The sequence below is a fragment of the Oncorhynchus keta genome, chromosome 28, assembly GCF_023373465.1.
Source record: "Oncorhynchus keta strain PuntledgeMale-10-30-2019 chromosome 28, Oket_V2, whole genome shotgun sequence".
NCBI lineage: Eukaryota > Metazoa > Chordata > Actinopteri > Salmoniformes > Salmonidae > Oncorhynchus > Oncorhynchus keta.
Window position 1 is genome coordinate 37,646,843 of NC_068448.1, and position 22,498 is coordinate 37,669,340.

At 40.1% G+C, this 22,498-nt stretch overlaps 1 protein-coding gene across 2 annotated transcripts in view; it reads left to right on the forward strand.

The window, feature by feature from the left end:
• Window positions 1-2,461: 2,461 nt before the first annotated feature.
• Window positions 2,462-22,498, forward strand: part of LOC118361257 (paired box protein Pax-7) — a 67,858-nt gene continuing 47,821 nt past the window's right edge. The window contains exons 1-5 of one of the 2 annotated variants that reach the window (XM_035741047.2): window positions 2,462-2,685; window positions 2,887-2,981; window positions 4,146-4,381; window positions 4,954-5,098; window positions 5,378-5,506. In XM_035741047.2, coding sequence (XP_035596940.1) covers window positions 2,660-2,685; window positions 2,887-2,981; window positions 4,146-4,381; window positions 4,954-5,098; window positions 5,378-5,506 — 631 coding nt within the window. In that variant the 5' untranslated portion in view covers window positions 2,462-2,659. The remainder of the gene's footprint in view (window positions 2,686-2,886; window positions 2,982-4,145; window positions 4,382-4,953; window positions 5,099-5,377; window positions 5,507-22,498) is intronic. The other variant, XM_035741048.2, reaches the window with a different exon arrangement.

Consider the following 22,498-nt stretch of genomic DNA (forward strand, 5'->3'; position numbering starts at 1 on the left):
TGCCCATTTCGCTTGTACCAAAATCCGCCTCTGCCTGCTACCCACTTCAGGACTGCTCAATCAGGTAACTGCCAAAATAAAGGAAACTCTTGAGTAAATGAGGGATACAAAGTATAAATCCATTCAAAGTAGATGCTTCCACACAGGTGTGGTTCCCAACATGCTTAGGGTCATGTATAAAACTGCCCTGTGGCCCAGGATTTTGGCTACCATGGCAAGGTATCTCATTGAAAGAGTGGTCTCAAAAGAGCATAAGGGGTTTAAAGGGTGTGTGTGTGTGTGACCAGATCTTAACCCATCTGAACACTTATGGGAGATTCTGGAGCTGTGCCTGAAAGTGTTTTCCACCATCATCAACAAAACATCACATTATGGAATTTCTTGTGGAAGAATGGTGTCGAATCCTTCCACTCCATTTCCAGACACTTGTAGAATCTATGCCAAGGCTAATTAAAGCTGTTCTGGTGGCTGGTATTGGCCCAGTTGGTGTTTCCTTTATTTTGTCAGTTACCTATATTTTCTTGTATGTTCATTATTGCATAAGCCCGTCAACTAGGTCTATTTATGAGTAGACTATTTATTGATTGAGGTCAAACTTACAGAATAGGGCAGGCTATAGGCGTATAGACTATTCCTGTGTCCTAAGCATTAAAGTACAAATAGGCTAAATGTAGCCTGTCCTATCTCCAACTCAACGCCAGTATACTCATTCATTGAGTATACAGAACTTTAAGAACACCTGCTCTTTCCATGACGTAGACTGACCAGGTGAGTACAGGTGAAAGCTATGATCCCTTATTGATGTCACTTTTTCAATCCACTTCAATCCATGTAGATGGAGGGGAGGAGACAGGTTAAAGAAGGATCTTTAAGCCTCGAGGCAACTGAGACATTTTCAATTTTTAAATTGTATTTCACCTTTATTTTACCAGGTAGGCAAGTTGAGAACAAGTTCTCATTTACAACTGCGACCTGGCCACGATAAAGCAAAGCAGTTCGACATATAACAACACAGAGTTACACATGGAGTAAAACAAACATACAGTCAATAATACAGTAGAAAAATAAGTCTATATACAATGGAGTTTCATATGAAATATAGGCTTTTAGTTGCATATGGCTTAAAGACGCGGGCTATGTGTACAGTCATCTCGAATCGCATGATAATATTGACAGGAAACGCGTTTTGTTCTATACAACTAGAATACATGACTGACTCATTCATTACAGAACGTTTCCAGTTTGCTCTGGACACACCAAGTCGAAGATGTCCCCTTTTGGATTGGGTATGCGTGCCATTCAGAGGGTTAATGGGCAAGACAAAAAATGTAAGTGCCTTTGAATGGGGTATGGTAGTAGGTACCAGGCGGTTTGTGTCAAGAACTGCAACGCTGCTTGGTTTTTCACACTCAACAGTTTCCCGTGTGTATCAAGAATGTTCCACCACCCAACTGTGGCAAGCATTGGAGTCAACATGGGCCAGCATCCCAGTGGAACGCTTTCGACACCTTGTTGAGTCCTTACCCTGACGAATTGATGGTGTTCAGAGGGGGGAAAGGGCAGGGGGGCAACTCAATATCAGGAAAGTGTTCCTAATGTTTGGTATACTCAGTGTATATGTCAATAGTCTCTAGATCGTTTAGTAGAACAACAACTCGGGAACGGAGACCTTTTAAAATTATTATTAACAACAACATGTGTATTCCAATTACGCAAATAAAACATATACGGTTTAGTATTTGATAACCTATAAGGAAGTTTACCTTGCCACTTGTATCTCTAACCAAATTAGTTTATTATGAGGTATTGTTATTCGTGGTAAGAATATGTTCCCCGTCACATCCAAATGGCACCAAAGACCGTAGAATATATCGCATAATTGCAATTTAAAAGTATCATTGATGTTATTGGTCCAAACTTGTTCATCAAGCAAATGCAATTAATGTAGGTCTATTATAACAATGTATTACTTTCCAAAAGGGGACATCTTCGACTTGGTGTGTCCAGAGCAAACTGGAAACGTTCTGTAATGAATGAGTCAGTCATGTATTCTAGTTGTATAGAACAAAACGCGTTTCCTGTCTATATTATCATGCGATTAGATTCGAGATGACTGTACACATAGCCCGCGTCTTTAAGCCATATGCAACTAAAAGCCTATATTTAATATGCGTCAATGAAACAACAAACTACATACTTAAATCCTGAATTGAGTTTACTTCTACGTCCAAAACACACTGTTTTTATCTTTCACTGAAGAAGAATCTCCAGGGCCCAGTGGCAGTTTCATCCAAAAGGTTGGGATGCTTTTGATGCGGCATGCAATGAATGGGAAGGCGCAAAATGTGTTTTACGTCGCATGCCGTTTTTTTGTGATTGGTGGAGAAAACTTGGCTGTACTCCGCTTCCCCTCATGAATAAAAGAAGGCTCAGACCAAGAGCCTATCCGCGCGCGCGACAACCCCCTACGCCGCGCGCCAAAGTTATCACTTAAACACCCAACCTCCATGCAGACTTTGTCATCAAAAACTATCAGAGCTTTTAGGAAAACGCTGCAAAGAATTAAGCAACCTTTGCGCACTTGAGAGTTAAGGGACACCCTCCTCCCTCTCTCTGTACACACACAGTGTACCTTTTTCTCAGCAGTCCTGTTCCGCTCATGCTCCCCACGGTGCTACATCAGAAGTAAGTGTGTTTTACGGTTTTGGGGTCTTTCGTTTTCAGAGATTCGTCCGTTTGGATAAGTATAGGCATATTTGTCTTTTTTCATTTTTTTTTGTTGAGTGGACTGCACTTGTTTTTTCATCGTCAAAACAATTACCACAAACAAGTCTCGACTTAGTTTAGCCGATGAAATATTGGCCTTGTTTTTCCTGCTACTTTTAGCTGTAGAATGCAGTCGTCTTTGCCAGGAACAGTACCGCGAATGATGCGACCAGCGCCTGGACAAAACTATCCGCGCACTGGCTTCCCTTTGGAAGGTAGGTGATGCATGCAATTTACAAACATCCATCATTGTCGAAATTACTGTATCATTCCAAGCGACATTTATTACTAATTTAAAGCACGTTGTTTATCAACAAAATGTGCATTTGATTTGGGCCTTTATCCTCAATCACATTTGAAACGGCAAAATGTTGGCTATAGTTATACAAATTGAAAGGACAAGTTAGTCTATTCATTATTTTATACACGTATAATAGGTTTTACGAAAGTCAAACTTATATTAGGATTTCACAATGTCTGGGTACTCGATTATGTGACTGTTTATGTAAATAGACACACGTGTGAATAAAATGTACAGGCACAATTTATTTGCATTGATTAATCGTCCGTGGGAGCGTCTCCCAGACAAGGTTCGTGCTCAAGTAGCTCGAATAAAATCTCCGAGAACACGAAGCTTGCAAGTTATCTTAGATCCGGGATTTGTTGAAGTGTCCTGGTGCTGGAAATAAAAGTAAAATACACATCAAAACGACGAATCAAAGGATTACATCAATATTTGTACGGCATGGCGGTGAATAATGAATCCAGACAAAGCCACACACTTCACAGCCTCTTCAATGACGGATGGAACACTCAAGTGTCATCTGGCTAATGACAAATTCTGCCTTCAAATCAAATATTTTTCCCCCCAAAATAACTTGTCGATTCTGTTCTAAAATGTCTATTTTTGTCATTTTCAAATTCAGCAAGCCACGGATTCATTCACTTCAAGCATTATTGGAAATGTGTCCAATTACTTTGAATGTAGTAACAGTGGGTTTAGGCCTTTTATGTTGATGTTTTTATGGCCACATTTCATTTCTGAATAGGACAAGCCTATAGGCTACATTAATTTATTTGTATATATAGACTACATAAATATAGGCATAGCCTACATTGTGCAATAGACTTCCACTAGGTCGTATAGCCTAATAACAATTGCATTAGGCATCCACATATGCATATTGGCCTATCAAAAAATCTTCGAACGCTACGAAAATATGCTAAATATTCAAACATGTAGCCTATAGGCCTAAAGATCAAGCAGTCATAATTTGCACTGTAAAACGATATGCATTCCGAATAAGGTGTTAATGCCAATGTTGCATTTGATGTGTACACGAAATGTTTTCACAGTAGGCCTTCTTTTTTCTGCACAGTGTCAACTCCCCTGGGTCAAGGTCGGGTAAACCAACTCGGTGGAGTGTTCATCAACGGAAGACCACTGCCAAATCATATCCGACACAAGATAGTGGAGATGGCCCACCACGGTATCCGTCCCTGCGTGATCTCTCGACAGCTACGAGTTTCCCATGGTTGCGTGTCCAAAATTCTTTGTCGGTATCAGGAAACAGGATCAATCCGACCCGGGGCAATAGGAGGAAGCAAACCCAGAGTGAGTTTGAGAAAGTTCTACCTCACAAAACAACAACAACCATTATTATTACACGCTAATATCCTACAAATATCAAAATACATTGAATAATATTATTATTAATAATACTATTAATATTAGCCTTATAATTATTCGTATAATTGTTATTCTTAATTATCATGCCTGTTTACCGTTATGGACCACCAAATATTTAAACAGTAACTGGACATCCAAGGTATTTATTGTGGATATTGTACTCCATTCCATGTTTGTTGCTTACCTATTTATTAACCTGCCATCGAAATGGACAAAAACGAGCAATTTCGTAGCCTATATTTCCGGTGCCTTGAGACTTTGAAGTTTACTAATATATATTTAAAAAAACGGAATTAGTCCATTCAGATTTGATTTTTCAGTACATTCAACCTGTACTGAAGTTATTTTTCTCGTGCTCTTTCTCCTCTCCTTTCCTCTTTTTGTATTTTTCTTGTTTATTATTCTATTTTTTGCATTGTTTCTGCTTCTCATTTTCTTTCTCGCTCTCTTTCTTTCTCTCTGTTCTACTATCGTTCTGCGTAAATTAAACCCAAAAGCAGGTAGCAACGCCCGATGTGGAGAAACGGATTGAGGAGTACAAGCGCGAGAATCCCGGCATGTTCAGCTGGGAGATCCGAGATAAGCTGCTGAAGGACGGGGTGTGTGACAGAAGCACAGTTCCTTCAGGTGAGGCCTCATCTGGTAAGCAACCCTTTTTACTACACAAGTGATGTTTGCTCATATATATTTTGTTATACTAGTTCTCCATAATAGTGGTTTATATGAAACCATCACAAACATTAGGTTGATGACGTATTTAGAACTACCAGCATAGTTTTATGTCGGCTAAAAACAGGCCTATAGTGTCACCTGAACTTAATTGCATTGTTATTATTTCGATTTGTGTTCATTTGTTTTAGCCTGTGTGTAATGACTATGCAATTACTCTAGGCCTACCTTGTTTTGTTTTTATTCTTGTAGTGAGTTCCATTAGTCGTGTTCTGAGAGCTCGATTTGGGAAGAAAGATGATGAAGAAGATTGTGATAAAAAAGATGAAGACGGAGAGAAGAAAACTAAACACAGCATCGATGGCATTCTTGGCGATAAAGGTAGGCTAATTCAATTGGATTACATTCGCGTTTTAAAAAAACAACCTCTTACAGGCTTATGCACAACATCCTGTCTCAATATGTTGCAATATTTTTGTTCAGCTTTGTTTGTTTTGTTCACGGAATGCACTTCCTTAATTTAAAACGGACCTAATTGCTCTTTTGCACACATTTGTGATTTTTTTTCGTGATGTTAAGCTGTTTGCTTACAAGCGTAACTAGACCTGCTTAATTATTTATATGAGCCTTGACGGAGGGTATTTGTGACTGCATTCATTTGCACAACAGACTCCTTTGGTGCTGGTAAATGGTCCCTTGAAACGACAACTGACAGATGACCGATGTAACAATCAATATCAATTACGACCAGCAGGTTGCAGCGATTCTTGATCCTGGACATTAGCCTATTTAGGTAGCGCGTGTATACTGCTTCATAGCTGGGTATTATCGTAGTCCTATAGGCTAACTAATATGTAAGCTAAAATAAACCGGAAGCTAGTCATTTGCTAAAACGATAAATCGGGCGCAATTGTAGCCTAATTCGTTGTTTTATTAGGCCTAGGTCTATTTGAAAATGGCTTATTATTATTTGTTACACTTTTTTAGTTGTCATTTTTTGGGTCAGTTTTAAATATATATTTTATTATGTGGAATATTTAGGCTACAAAGAAACGGGGTTGTCTTTTGTCCTGGCGCTTTTTTGATGGGACCTCGGTATTATCTAGTCAAAATACATTAGATCCTGTGTCTGAAAAAAAGACAGGGATTTCCAAATGAAATGATCAACCATTTTGTAGCCTATCTGTTGTTTAAACGGTCGCACAAAAAGCCTTTCTCTAAAGCGACAGCCTCTCTAAACTTGAAGATGAACTTCAGTTCTCAAGACTTCCACTCCATTGAAGGCAAGGATTCTGAGGTACAAAGGCAGACCCCTCAAAAGCAGGGCAGTGAAAGGAGGAGTGGGACGTTTTTTTCACACTTAAAAACCCGCAAAGAAAGGGGGAGAAAACTTTGGACAAAAGGCCAAGAGGAGAACGAAAGGCGAATGAATTATTCAATCCACCCTGCTGGTATATAGTTTTGTAATATTATAAAATCGTCTGTTGGAATAGATTAAGCAGTGGAGGGTGCAAAATGCGTTTCGATTGTTGTTTGGAAATGCATATGCTTTTTAGAATCGAGCTATTTTCTGTTCTAACTGAACCTGTACTGATGTTTTCTCAATGAAGGGGGTGGGGTGAATGGGTCTGTAAGTGAATGTAGACTAGCCTATAACATACTCTTAATCTATTTCACAAACCGATTCATTGATATATGTTTATAGTTTGTTGTCTATGGGCTCGTGTCATGAAATGGCCTGTGTTGTTGGTTTATCTCGAGCATGAAGTTGCCTGCACCTTGTTAGTAGATCTGTACATAACTGACCTATGGGACATGACACCAGTTTATTATGGACTACTGTTTATTTTACGTGTCGCTGTATGATCATGTCGTATTGTAGACAGAACGCCTCTCCATGATAGCTCGACAGCCGTGTTGAAACGGGTTCCACTGCCAACAATTGACCCGCCAACAATTGAGCCGATTCAGGGGCCAGCGGGGGCTGTAAGCGCTTTTGATTAAACTGCAATTCTTCGTTAGAAATCTAACCTGATTGGCTTCAAACCACGTTGTCATCGGCCTATTTGTCAGTAGCCTAGCCCATGCATACACCGTGTGAAAGTAACTAAGATTGGGCTATATAGGCTATGGGTATATGACCTATAATGTACATTAACCCATAGGCCCCACTGTAGATCCTGCGTTCTTTTGGACATGAAATGGTCTCGCAAACCCTCTGTAAATGTTTTGCCCACGTTTTGGCTTTTGATGGTGACATGTTGAAACCAGGCTACCAACTGTCCCATTTTTTTTTATTCTTAAAAAGACTCATCTCTGCGCTTGTTTCATTCTATCATCCGGCTGGCATTTAATAATGTTAAGACTTATTACAGCTCGTAATGAAACCGGTGTCTGTTGAATAGGCGTCTGTGTTGGAGAGGGGTGTAATAGCTCGCAGGCATGGTAAGAAATGTATTTATCCCCTATCAGCCCTCACTCTTGGAGTTTCAAGCACAAACGTTATGTTGAAGGGTTTTAGAGCAGATTAAATTGAGCCTTTTATTTCTTTTCACTTTCATCTCTAAACGGCCCACTCTGCAGCTAGCCGCAGGCACAAATTCATGAGATTTTAGGTTTCTTTTATAGGCTATAGTTGTCGAGATTGTATTCATATATTTATTTTGTTTTATTTCATTTTTATTTTGGGATTGCATTGGAGCATATAACTCTTAACATGCCAAACTCGAATCTGGTGATGGAAATGTCAATTTGAAGTGAATTGTACAGTTCATATTGCAAGCAAATTGCTAGATGCATAGGCTTATTAGAATACAGCGGGGGTGGTTTCACCAAACAAGGGGGCATCGTGTTTGAAGTCTGAGCTTTCAAAAATAACCGCTGCTGTCCATTCGGATTTTAAGTTGACTGCGAAGGCTTTGGCTTTTGGGTAAGAGAATACTGCAGCTATGCTCCGTAAAATAGTAGGCCAAATGTTTTCCATCCATGCTGATATTGACAGATTGCATTAGAACGTATTTAAACACTGCGTGAGTGACATGTTTGCCAAGTTTAGAAGGGGACTGCTGATAGTGGCATACGTTGCCCCTTCCAAAGAGCTTATGTTGAGATGTAAAGACTTATGATATGATGTTTTGTTACACTAGAGTGGACTAATTATAAGGTAATAGTCTCAATGTATGTTTACAAATAGATAGTAAATCATTATGATCGAGATCAAGGATTTATTACGTGATCATATCAATGTTTAAAAGATTGCATTCAACCGTTATCAGGATATCTGCATTGATCATCCCATTGGCATAGCTATAGTCTATGGTCGATGAGTGACCTAATTTCAAATGATGCATTGGTGCTGAGAAAATGCACACCTAAATGGTGGCTGAAAGGAGTGTATCGGTCAATTCATAAAGAACAATTGGTTTTGATTAAACCAACACGTACCATCTTCAGACCTCATGCGTGATAGAAGGGACAAATGGACACTTGAACAAACGGTCGGATTACCTGAGGTTCTCAATCTAATCAAACAGGGGCCAGGCGGGATTTGTGACTGTTGTGAGTGGGATCAGAGGAAATGATAGAGGCCACAAGGAGATAGCGAGATGTCACTCATCCCCAGGCCCCAGACACGGCCGTTCTCTGTATTCAATTTCAAACGACGTTAAAATACACGTCTTAAAAGGAGACATATAACCTAGAAAACGCGTTTGGAAATGATAGATAGGCTATACCGAGAACTCAAAGAGCGACCGAAAGTACCCATAAAACCATGATATAAATGGTCTACTTATTTAAATGGTTATAGAAATAAGAGGAGCTATTGAGCCACATTGAGGAGTCATGCAATACTGAATAAAAACAAAAGGCTGCCATATTACATATTCCGGAGCATGATCTGGCATGCGTGCTGCTTTTTCTACAGTTGTAGAAAATCGAAAATTATATTTAGGAGTCCGAAATAGCCTAAGCTTCATTGAAAGAAAAAGGATGCCTGGATGTGTCGGAAGACCACTTCAAACAAATCCATCTAGAATGGTGAGAGAGATTTAGTGAAAGTGTGGGGAAGTTATTTAGCTATTAATAAATAAAAAAAATGTCCTAAGGCATCGAGAGTGACTCCATCTGCACGTTCTCGCAGCTATTTGGCTGGGTTGAAATTGAGGGAGACCCAAATGTTGAGTAGAGATAACACAATCATCACAGGCTTGGTCCTGTGCTGAGCATCAATGTATTCAACTCGGATTAACCTCCCTTTTCCCCCTCGCTGCCTCTCCAAATTTCATTGGAATTTACATGGCGAGATTTTTAAGAAACATAGCCTATAAAAAGCAAAAAAAAACAACAGGCTGCGTGGAATATTGTAATAGCGGAGGGGGTTGAATCAGTTGTCATAATAATCACATCACAAATGATAATGATAGCCCAATAGACATAATAATGCTAATAATAATGATCATAATAATGTATGCTGGGTTTATATATATATTCCTATAACTGTTTCATTCTAATAGTATGCTGATATTAAGATATTATGTACACTTCTACTTTAAACCTTTCGATTGGGTAGGCCTATCCGTGACGAATGCAGTTAATGTTGATGGCGATTCTCCCTTACAACGTTTCAAGACCGAAATAATAATTATATGCCATTTAATTCCACTGTTGTGGCCAGAAATACAGTGTTTTTTTAGAGGTAAATGTGCATGGGTAGGCTATAAACCCGTCGACCAGACGGAACTCTATTACACGGAATCCCGATAAACCAAGTGACATAATTCGTGGAACAAATCAAATTAGCCAAACCAGCAACAAATGACCATAATTTACTATTTAAAAGTCTTTGTTAAGCATGTTGCATCTCTTTAATGCTAGGAATAATAAGATACCCCATTCATCCGGTGAACTGGGGCCTAGTGCTTTTTAAGGCCATGCAGGACCTATACTAAAAATAAACATGGGGAGATGTCAAAATCACTCATTCCCCAAACGAGATTTAAGAGGCAACATAATTCTTCTGTAATTTATTTAAATCAGTTTTGTTAAGCCTGCTTCCCTGACATCAAACAATATTTATATACGTTCATTGAATAAGGGGTCATGGTTTACATGCTTTTGTGCATCTTACAGGCAGCCCAACACCTTCACATTCCCCCAAGAGCATTCCTTAGAATGCATTTAGATAGTCGTTATTAAGCAAGAAACACCATGGGGGGGGGTACTGCGGTAAATTAGTATACACTCATTAGATTAGGAAAATGATATTACGATGGCGACGTATATTTTTCCCTTCCATGACTTGGGCTATAGTCTACATCACCATCACATCAGCTGATGGAACGCATTTTCAAAATGGACAGGGGGAAATCTTACACTGATGACACATTTTGTCCTGTCAATTCATAAGACATAAGACATCTAGAGAAAGAACGATCTTAGCGTAAGCCTCTTCATCACGTCGAATATTAATGTGCAATTATACCCCAATGCTCTGGGTGACCCGCTAACCTGAGGCAGACCCTGGGGTTTTCATGAAGGGGATTTCGTGTTGTGTGTTTCAGACATTTTAAGAGAAGAGAGGAAGAAAAAAGTAGGTGAGGAAAAGTAAGAAGCGGCTAGAGGAAATTGAGAGGCTTATAGTCTTTGATCCTTGGGTGCTTTTGCTTATCAGAAACATTTGTGGTGACACCACCACAATGGGAGTTCATCATATTACAGACTGCCAGTGCTGCTTTCAAGCCTGCCTGTCTATTAATTAAAGCACTTTTGCCATGTGGGACAGGGCCTATACGAGTGCACATGCTACCAGCAGCGAATACTTCTCGAATCTCTGGTGGGTTATTTAAAGGGACAATCTCCCCTTTTGGGCGACTTAGGAAAATTCCAAGGTCTTCTGTAGACTACATGGGGATTTTTTTTCTCCTCATATAAAGGCAAGTACATAATCCTTTCCTGCTCAATAACTTTAAAGGAATTAACTCCCCCCTACCCAAACATTCACCAAATCTCAAGGTGTAGAACTTTCACGGAGTTATTCATTTCACTTTAAAGTAGGCTTAACTGTCCAGTGAAAATCTCACTTTTAAAACTTCATATTCTGTTAACTCATACCCAAATAATGTTGTTGACTTGTCTTATACTCGTATTTGTGGTCAAAGCACAAATTGGAGATGAAACACTTCAAAAACTCCATCTCAAACTTGTATCTCAAACAGACCATTTAAAAAAATGCTTGCTATTTCCTCATGGAGAATGATGTCATCCTGCCTCATTGGCTGAGCTGGCCAATCAGTGGTCTACTGGCGTTCATATTTTTTAATGACCAACATACATCCACACCATTCTATTGTTGGGGTACGCCCACACCATTTCAACACAGCAAAGCTGCTTTTTAACATAATTAATGACCATTTATTTTAAGGAAAATGATTTTGCTCATAATCGAATTAATTATATGTCCTATTTCATTATGTATCGAAACACTGGACATTTATTTTAAATGTATGTATAATGTTGCATTTCATTTCCATTTGTCATTGACAACAATTACATTGAAAAACATTTCTAGTTGGTTGGGGTCAGGGATGTACTAGGGAGCTTGGTGGGGGACATGGCCCTGCAAGATCTGAGGAACAAATCGGACAAACGACAAGGGAAAACTCCTGCTGACACCAATAAAAGTATTGGCCTCCGGGCTTCCTATGTGGTGTCACAAATAGTGTTTTTGATACCACGACTCGCCATCAGTCTATTGTTGTACGCTGCCCATAAAATTGGAAGGCCAAGGAACTATTGTTGACCCCAAATGAAGACCGCTCATCAGTTGATGAGGAAATGGGCTTATGTTTAGTCGTGCATGGTCGTTCATCAAATATACACGCCTATATGCCTTTTAACTATGAAAATGAGTTAATATAGTCTATATTAATATCTGATATCGAATGTTTAATTCAATTCAGATGTAGCTTAGTCTGGTATTATGTCCAATTGAATAAACATGTTATTTAATGTATAATTATAACCGCATTATGATTGAAAATATTTAAATATATTTGACCAAACTGAAGCACAAATATTGTCACTATTGTAGTAAGAAAAATAGAGCTTGGGCTACTTGTTGATTTTCCTTTTATTCTTCATCACTTCCAACTTCATCAATGGCGTCTTTGAGAAAACAAATATATAAAGAGGGGCAACTAAACTGGGAAGCGGTTTTGAAAGCGAGAATAGCAGCCCACTTCTTTGCCATAGAGCGTTCAGTAGCCATTCCTTAATCCTGCTTTCATTTTGCCGACAAATGCCAAGAATCTTGTTTGGCGACCCAATGGGAGACTGATCAGTGAACAAAAGCGAAGCATTTCACAAAGCAGAAATGAGCAAAACGAGGTCCAGGGCAGTCAGAAGCCTTGGGCAACCATTAAGCTCCGTTTGCAAATGATAGCCAATGGGACAAAGGAAAACACAAAAATCTTAAGCTATACAAATATGGCTAAACAAACGGATTGACAATGTCACCGAATGTTTTGACGGTTAATTGATCCCTTGGTGAGACGCATAGTGAATTTTGGAGATGTCTTATTGTGCAGGGTTATCGAGGGTGTTTTGTCAAATTAGAAGTAGCCTACTTTACTCATGGGGCATTTTGGGGATTTATCAATAAAATATAAATCAGTCAAATATTGCACCAAACACATAAAGTAATCGAAAATGACATGACACCTAGGCCATTCATAATAGCCCACCGAATAACGCTTTGATGGTGCAGAATTTAGAAAATAGGTCCGGATCGTATCTTTGAGTAAAACATGTTAAATTAACATCGCCAGATTCTACTAATCTACATTTTTTCGTCGGTTTCAAGTTGCACCATTAAGACCAGGCATGTATCCTACAAAGAAAAGCAGACCAAACCACCACCTACAGTATAGCCTATGAGTTTTGACCACGCAATAAAGACCAGTGGTTTCCTTTTCGTTTGCCTGTCTGCTGTGTTAACTTGATATTTTGTGCATGACTGGTTTATTAGACACCGCATGTGTGGGGATTTGACAGCGGCTCCTGGGGTCTGGATACCTTCAGTTAAATCCAACTCATTTCGCTCTCTCATGTAATTCATCCGGGGAACCTAGGGAGACGGCCCACGGTAGGAGAGGTATCTTAAACCCTTTCATCTCAGCCTATAATAACTGGACCATAACAAGTTCTCAATGCTCAGGTTCAAACCATATCCTCATACTATGAGAACATTGCAGCACAAGGTTAATTAAGGTCGAGACTGCTGAGTTTACCTAGCATAGCTGTTAAGAACGTCCCATATAGCTTACCCTTTTAAAGTAGCCTACAGTAGCCTATAATTTGGTGAATGATAATAACGGTATATTTATTTAATAACCGTAGTATAATTTATCATAACATTATTAGTAGTATTTAAAAAAATCTGTCAAATAAGCATTTCGCTGCACCTGCAATAACATCTTTAAACTAACATTTGATTGTTATTATCATTATTATGTAAATCAAACCTTTATATGATAGAATATGAATTATGTATTGATAATGAAAGTTTTGGGGGAAATTGTATTTTGGTACGTCTACCTAGCTCACTCTGTGCAAGTTAATATTTGTGAGTTTGCTGTGGCCCATTTCCAAGAACGTAGATCAAGTTCAAAGTGACAGAAACAGGATTGAATCAGAGAGGAATGTTAATGTGAAATGTTCAAATTGAAGTTATCTCACACACCAAGGGAACCACGTTACTTTTGCCCAGGTGGACCTGTAAGCAAATAATGACATCTTAGTGTGTCGACACAGGTACAAGGAAGTCATTCTTACAAGTGTATTTGTCTAGGATTCGACTCCCTAAAAGCAAACGCTGTTCAAAATTCACAAATCCATTCTAATTGGGTATGAAATGACCCTAAATATATAGAGATTAAGCAACCATTAAGCCCCTACATTTTCTTCTAAAATAAACCTTGAAGCCGTTGAAAGGTTTGAAAGTGGATTAATGGTTCTATATAAGTCTTTGCATGAATGTAATTTGTGCCACTTATTTTACATGCCATCCTAAATAATATATGTGAGAATATATTTAACCAACAACCATCAAATCATTTATATTCACTTTAATTCAAATTATGTATTTTTACACCCTAACTTTATCATTGTACACTCAAAGCTACCATTCGGGAGAGATTGAGGTTATGCAAATGCAAGGCCCTAACTATCTTGCCAGGCCATGTTAAGTGTATGTTGTCTGCCCAATCATTAGTGTCTGTTTGCGTGATATAACTGTACTTTCAGGAGAACACACATTAAAGTTAGAGACTCATTGTCGATTTTATCCAGGTTGTATCTGCGTTATAGTTCATAACTCCCTCTGTTAGTGTCAGTGACCAAGGAGCTAAACGTCAACTGTTTGTGTTTTGCCTTTTAGAAGCCTCTTTGTAGCTAAAGCAGCTTTTTTGGTTTGGCCTGAAATCCCCCTGATGTGTGTCTACCCACTCAGTCTATTGATATACAAGCAGTCACTTAAAAAGGGAAAGAAAGAAAAAAAAGTGAATGGGGATAGAGAACCGTCTGTTATTTTGTGTCTTTGGCCCCGCACCATTGGCTATTCAGGCGAGTTGATGAACTCCTCCAAAAGTTTATTAAGGGGAAGGAAACAATGCAAACCAAAGGCTTCAAGCAAACAGGCTGACAGTTTATAAACTAGCTTCCATTGAGCCTCAAAGGCAGATGCATGAATACGTTTGAATGGGCTCCCTCAAACTGACACAATCGAGCTAGACGACAGCCATGTTGAAAAAGGAGGGGTTTTACTCTTCGGTGCTGCTGCGGTGCCGATTGGTATTTCCATGCATTAATGTACATCTGCAGTGGGAAGGCTCCAATCTGGGGGTTGGTTGGTTGGTCTGGTCGAGTCAAAGCGTTGTTTTTTTCTGATCTTTTTGCTTGTGTTTGAAGTAAAGCCTTGTGTTCCGCACGCCCACTCTGGACAGCAGGTGTCACGACACTGAGAGAAATATGCTAATCGCAATGAAAAAGAGAGTGAGGGAGAGAGAAACGTTTTACTTATGCTCCCTCGCTTTTTCACGGTATGAACCGGAGCATTTCTCGTCCACATGCAGGTTGAATGGGTGATAAGTGGCTTTTAGCGATGATGGTATTCCTTTCAGCCGAAACAACTTTGTTCTCAGTCCAAGCAGTAGTTCCTGCTTGCCAGATCAGTCAGTGAGTGTGTTGGTTCGCTTTGGGTTCAGTCGTTGAACATAATTGCAAAGAAACCATTTCTCTTGGAATGTTAAATTATGTTTACCAGCTAGAACCTTGCTGAGCAGTGACTGTGGAATCAACAGCCTGAGGAAACACTGCTCTTACGAAATTCACTGACTAAAGTTTCTAAACCCTCTCCACCCCGGCCTACAAACTAATTGGGGACTATGATTTGTGAGTGTATCCAGCCCAGGCCCAATGCTCCCTAAGTGGGCACCACCCGGGAGAGGTGACCCTGGGCAGCCTGGGGGGTGTCTGAATGCACTGCGGACACAGCCTATAGCAGCCATCCCTAGCAGGTGTCACAATTAGCAACACAATCAGTCTCCATGGCCTGTGGTCATTGGGCGTCTGTTCAACCAAGTCGTGTAAGGCGGGCTGGATCTTAGGGGACAACACAAGGGGGTACACGTGGAGCAGGGACAAGACTAGGGCGAGATTACCCTCTGAAACAGCCATTAGAGAGGATGACGTCGCAGCAAACAAAAGTGGAGAAGAAATATCAATACTTTGTTAGTTTTCCAAACAGAGCCCCCTCGGTTACACTCTGCTCTCGCACATTTCCCAATCACTTGTTGTTTATATTTCCTGTCAGTGTCAACTGTTGCTGTTATTGTTATGAACTTAGTGGCAGTGAATTGGAAGCTATCTTTGTGTACTCTGAAAATGTATTTATTAGGCTACAGTCTGGCTTACTGGGCAACCCCCTGTCTGTTTGTTTTATGAAGAGATATTGCCATAGTCATGTGGAGAGCTGACAGTACTGTGTTGTTGGGTGTTGAAGCCTGGGGACAGCCATATTGGTGGCTGGGTTTGAGTCAGTTTCTGTTCAAACTGATGATTTGTATTTTTTTAAGAGGCCTCTCTTTTCACTACCACAAGAGTGCTCTCTTTGAATCCTTAGGATCACTCGCAAAAAGGGGTTATTTTAAAAAAGATGAGTACTTCCTAGTGTGTTTTCTAAGCAGTTATTTAAGAGTGGGCAAATGTTGCATTAAAAACAATTAGAGAATTACTCAATGTGATTTATATGTTTGGTGCCGCTCTCTAATAATATAAACATAGTGTACTTAGTTTTGATGGTGTCAAACCCCTTTAAATACCCATATACTTTGTGGAAAAAAATATTCTGTGTATATTATCTGGATTGTCAATATTTATTCGAAGATACTTGTGAGGACTTGCGTTGATATATTTCTCTCTTGTGCTGTTTTGTGTGATTCTACATCTCAGTGGAGGAGCGTGGGTCAATCAGATAGGAGTGCAAACAGGCGTCTCAAATTAAAAGCTTTTATTTCACCGTAAACCTGTCCCTTAAAATCTGCTGCTTGCTTATGGAGTAGATCACTTGTTTTACTAGGCAGTCATAAAAGGACGATGGAAACTAAGGTAACCAACACCTGTCTGTATTCTAGGATGCTGGGATGTTGGCTATCAACAACAAGGCAACTCCTATGACTAATTGGGAATGGGACGCAAGCGTAGGATTGATCACCCTGTCGCTGGCCGCCTTTGGGGAGGGTGTATAGTGTGAAAGGCCGAAACACCCTAGGAACCAAAGGTACACTACTGACGATGCGCTCCCCAAATTTCACCACGCTCACTGTTCATTAACTCTTGGAAGTGCTTGCACAAAGGATAGTAACATCTCATCCTGTGTTCTTGGAACCTAGGATATCCAAAGATTGCCACAGCAGACTCTAACCAATAGGCATATTACATTTAGCTTGTGGCTCATTTGAAGTGAAGTTGGACATTTTTTTACAGATGATTGTTTTAAGCAATAAGGCACAAGAGGCACTATGTAATGAATATACTCACAGGTAAATGGCATTGTTTGGCCTGAGGCAAAGTGGTGGGACAGTCAACCCATTTACATGGGGCTATATTCATTACATCGCACTGACCCGTGTGCCTTATTGCAGTTTTAAAAAGGTTGCCAACATATTCAAATAACAATGAATGAAATATCTTCATTAAAAATGTTATTTTGATACAATTTTCACGAAATTACATTCTTCCACTAGTAGATATAATCCGAACACACATCTATCTGGTCGTTAGTTATTTTGGCCATGTTGCTACAGACACTCTAGTCGTTCATTATTTTTGCATAGTTAGCAACATTTCATTTTTGAAAAAGGATTGGTCGCCCGTACTAAAAAAAAACATTTTTGCTATACAGGCTGACCAAAGTTCTTGTAATTTACTAGCTAGCTAGTCAACTTCAGGTAACTCAGTTTCGTCAAACATTGCACCAGGAATGACAGTACACTAGCTGCATTTTTGTTTATTTTAGCTTCTTTTTCTATTGGCATAAAATAATAATGATGTTGATGTGACATTTCGCCTGGTCTCGTCTGGACAACGTTTGTTCTCAATGGTACAGGGGAGATCGCATTTCAAGAGTGAAATACTTTTCGGGGTCGGACAGGCAGACAGCGTGGCTTATATTAACTCCTGTTGTACCAAACTAAAAGCGAGGGGAAATGTACGAGCTGAGATAAATACAAGAGATGATTTGGACAGCAACGTGAACATGACGATATTGTTATGGAGACGCAGCGATAATTCAGATGGAACTTCTAGCAGACACAGGCGTACCAGTGTCGATGAATACAGCGTGGCTTGGAGCGCTGCTCGTCTGATCGGCATCTAGGATCCAAACAACTATTTTTAATAACGTTCCTGAGAGCCCTGACTGCTTCACAAAATGGTTGACGCTAAACACATTTAGTGGCAAAGCTTACTTCAGTTGGCTGGGTTCACAGGTCTCTGTGGTGCTGACTTATCCTGGCCTTGAGGCTACAGCCAGGTCATCCTCTGCCCATTAACACCCCACCTAACTCTTCCTCATTTTCACTTTTCTCCACCACAATTGTCTGCAAGGCAGCAGTGAACTGAGATGAGATTTTCTATAACCCAATATAATTGCTTCCTTGAAATATTTATTGGGCTCACTTTTATGCATTCAATTGATAAGTCCCTCCCATTTCATGGCCTAAGACAGTGTTAACCATTTTTATGAAGGACAAACACATTTCAACCAATTTTATGATTTCAGTATTACTTCACAATGGTCACCTATTTATATAAAAAAAGTTGCTCTCTGCCATTGCGTGTGCTTGATTAGTGAGTAGCTAGACAAATGTCTACATTCCATTCTGTCCAAGAAGTATGTTTAAAATGAACAACAATCCTTTTGGGCTAATTCCACGACAATGGGGGCATGACATATATAATTAAGTACAAAGGCATTTGGCCAGTGTCACAGCACTGATTAGTAGTTAACACCATGGTCCAATAGTTTAAAAATCACCATTAGCCCACGCCACTTATGGCCATAAAATCTCCCATTTTCTGCTCCTTAGCATCTTCACCCCGGGATCTCTGCCCTTGCTTTATTTATATGTGTGTTTTGCCCTCACACAAAGACAATAAACATGTTCCCAGAGTGTTACAAATCAGAAATTTGCTCAGATTTTTTCTCCACCGACTTGAATAGTGAATGCGGTGGCCAGTATGTGAACAACAGTAGGGCAGGCCAGCTGCAGGAGAGTGGTAGGGAGGGAGGGAGGGAGGGAGAGGGTGAGGCTGTTCTCCACCAGCTTCAAACAGGGGGCTTGTCTTACAGTTTTTACTAATGGGCTTACTTATGCATCCACTGGCACTCTCCCTTCATGCTGATTCCCCCTCCACACACACACACATACACCTAACACCAAATGATTCCCCCCTCCTAACACCAAACTCAATTTTTCCATCCAAAATCCACAATATGCTGTTGACATTTTAGAGAATTCATTCTATCATGGTGTGTCTGCCAAAAGGGAGTAGTTTTCTTTCTTACGGTTCCCACAAGTCATTATGTGTTCATTTTTATTCATCATGTATTTACACATGCGATTGAATTTGAGCCGCCTAAGTGATAGACAAGTTTCTCGTTCCTGTTTTAGACTTGATTTGACTAATGTTTCACCAAGTGGATATCAGATCTGCTTGAAAAGGACAGCTGCCACACTGTTGATTTTTCATCTTGGTTTTAAAAGGATGCACTCCCAACAGAAAGGCACCAGATCAAGCTCTCAGCTATCTCCCCCTCTCACATAAACACATGGGTTGCATTTCAAAGCACCTTTTAACTGTAATCTTTAAATAGACTCAACAAGTCGAAATCACTTATTTTGTTTGCAGGGGGAGAAAACCCTTTTCTATGATTATTAATCTGCTTTTATTCAAAATAAGATTATTCTTTGCTCTTATAAAACTTTTGGCATTTTCTTTTTTAAGCCCCGAGCTGTCCACTAAGGGCTTGCATTTGTATATCTCTAATATAGCTTTGTCTTGAGTATTATATTTCCACCCCGTCATAATCTAACTCTGTGGTTATATTGACAGTCAGCATTTTGTTATTTATAAGGCCGTTTTCTATCAGTAAATGAGACATATGCATGCCACAGCTGGGGGAGAGAGAGCAGATAAAGACTTTGCATTTAATAACCGCTAGTTTGCTAAGACGTAATGCCTTGATAAGGCAAACACATTTGTGAGGGCTAGATTGAGTTCAATACCAGTTCTATACAGCATCTACTGAGAGGACAGAGCCGGGCTGCGCTGTGTCCTTGCCTATACCGTGTTGTGTGTGTGTGTGTGTGTGTGTGTGTGTGTGTGTGTGTGTGTGTGTGTGTGTGTGTGTGTGTGTGTGTGTGTGTGTGTGTGTGTGTGTGTGTGTGTGTGTGTGTGTGTGTGTGTGTGTGTGTGTGTGTGTTTGTGTGGATATCCATGATATAATGAATTCTCTGAAATGTTAACAGCATATTGTGGATTTTGGATGGAAAAACTTAAGTTTGGTGTTGGGATGGGGGACTCATTTGGTGTTAGGAGTGTGTGTGTGTGGATTTTAAGCTATGCATGAATATTCATTAGAAACTATTGAATTAGTCTACATTTTGAAAATACTGTATATTCAACAAAACCTTACAACCTATGCCACCATTCACTGTATGATTTGATGTAACTATACATTTTTGTGTTTTTTACTAAATGATGGCCATTGTGTTGCAGTCACTGTGGGATGATGGCTTATTTATTGGATATTGAATACTCTGTTTGGAGTGTCTGTGGTTTTTATTCATGGTCCTACTCTCTCCATCAGTTTAGTTTGGCCTATTTATTGTCCGCTTGGATTTGAGGGTGTTTGTTGGGGGATCAGAGTCCGATGCCAATTGGCAGAGTTTGCCAGCTTCCCTTTTGTGGCTCTTTCATAATTTTATTACTTTCGCTTTGACCTCAATTAGCGAGGTCTTTATATCAGGAAATGAAAGAGCACCGTCGGGTACAGAGAGGGAGATCTGTTGAAAATGGACACCTGCTCTTCAAACGCCAAGCAGCCTTCCTATTTCTGGCAGGTCAAATGAGCACTCTTTCCAGTTTCTGTTGACGACATTAGCTCAGCACTTCCTTTCAAAATGGGTGGTCATTGTTCACAGTTTCGATAGCCAATTAAAATGATTCAGTTGGAATGGGGCATTTTTCTTCAATGAAAGTGTGAGTGGTTACACAGCTGTACACGTCAGGATGACTGTACAGTATGTGTTATATGGTTAAGGTTTAGATACAGAGATATGATTTGTTGCAAACCACAGTACTCCCATAAGTCTCTAGTACTATTATAATCAAATACTGTACATCTATTGAAGCCCTACATGTTGTTGTTAAATTACTAGCTATTAAATGAGCCATATAGAGATGCATCACACATTGGGCAACACATACATCTTCCAGGTGCCAAATTCCCACCCCCCATCAATATACCAGGCCTACGTTCCTGAAACTCTCCCTCACCACCCTACCCCACCCGCCCTCCAACCCACTTGGTGCAGTCCATGCTCTTTCCCAACCTTTTAATGGTTTAATATGCAGTCAGCACTTAGGTGTGCTGTTCGGCTAAGGAGAGTCAATATGTCAGCGTTTATTGATGCCCCACGGAGCTCCGGTGGGTTGTCAGGCTCTCTTTTCAGGGCCAAGCGGCCCCCTGAGGTGCTGCCTCTATTGGGCCTGAAAGGACTCGGAGGCCCTGAGTCCCTCACACAGAGGCGGCGGACACTATTATTTTCTTTAAGGGGTCCGCTTCAGGAACATGACAAGACCCCTAAACGAGCATCACTCATCATCTCTCCTCCGTTACTTTTTATTTTCATTTTAAAAAGAAAGAATAGGGGCCTAATTGTTTCTTGTGGAAGCAAGAGATTATTCTCTTGTTCACTTGCTTCTTGCTGTTTTCTTCTTCTTCTTAGTATTACCGCAACCATACAATGAGACAAATGTGAATCCAAAGAGAGAACTTTGAGAATTAACATTGTTATTACATGCCTGAATTTGATGCAATGACCATTAAGATAATTTATATGTCATAGCAAGTGAATCCTCCTGATCCCCCCCCCCCCCTATCCATCCTCTCTTGCATCCCATCCAATCCACTGTGGAGTTCTGTAGACAGTGAGTACAGTGAACTTGCAGGGAATGGGGGAGGAGGTGGGGGGGGGGGGGCGCAGGTTTGGATAAATCTAGCCCCAAGGCCTGAGAGACTGTGGAGAAACAGATGCATGTCAGAGATAGCACAGCATAATGGCCTGTTTGTACAGTGTGTTTTTTTTCTCTCTCCCTCTTTAAACTGTCAGACAAAGAGAAGGGTTGCACAATGGCAACAAAATGCACACACGCATAAGGATAAACTTGTTCAGGAAATATACAGCGACAATACACAGTTATTCTTGAGGAAGTAATCAAATCAAATAAAAACTTTGTAGACAGTGACGCATGGCGTGGAGTTATTCCGTTAGCTGAAACTGGTCAATGCTTGTGTAAAACTGAAAGCAGGCCTTGATTGTAAATATACTGGAACTAATATGATTTTCAGAATGACCCATAATGAGTGCATGCTGCTCTCTCCAGAGCTCTGTCGCTCATTGTCCCTCTGTCTTGGCCGACGTCCGGGACGAACAAACTCATGTCAACAGTCAACAAACCATGGATGTTTCACCAATGTTTACATTTACTTTACATTAAGACGCGTCTCTTGTGGGAACAAACATGCGC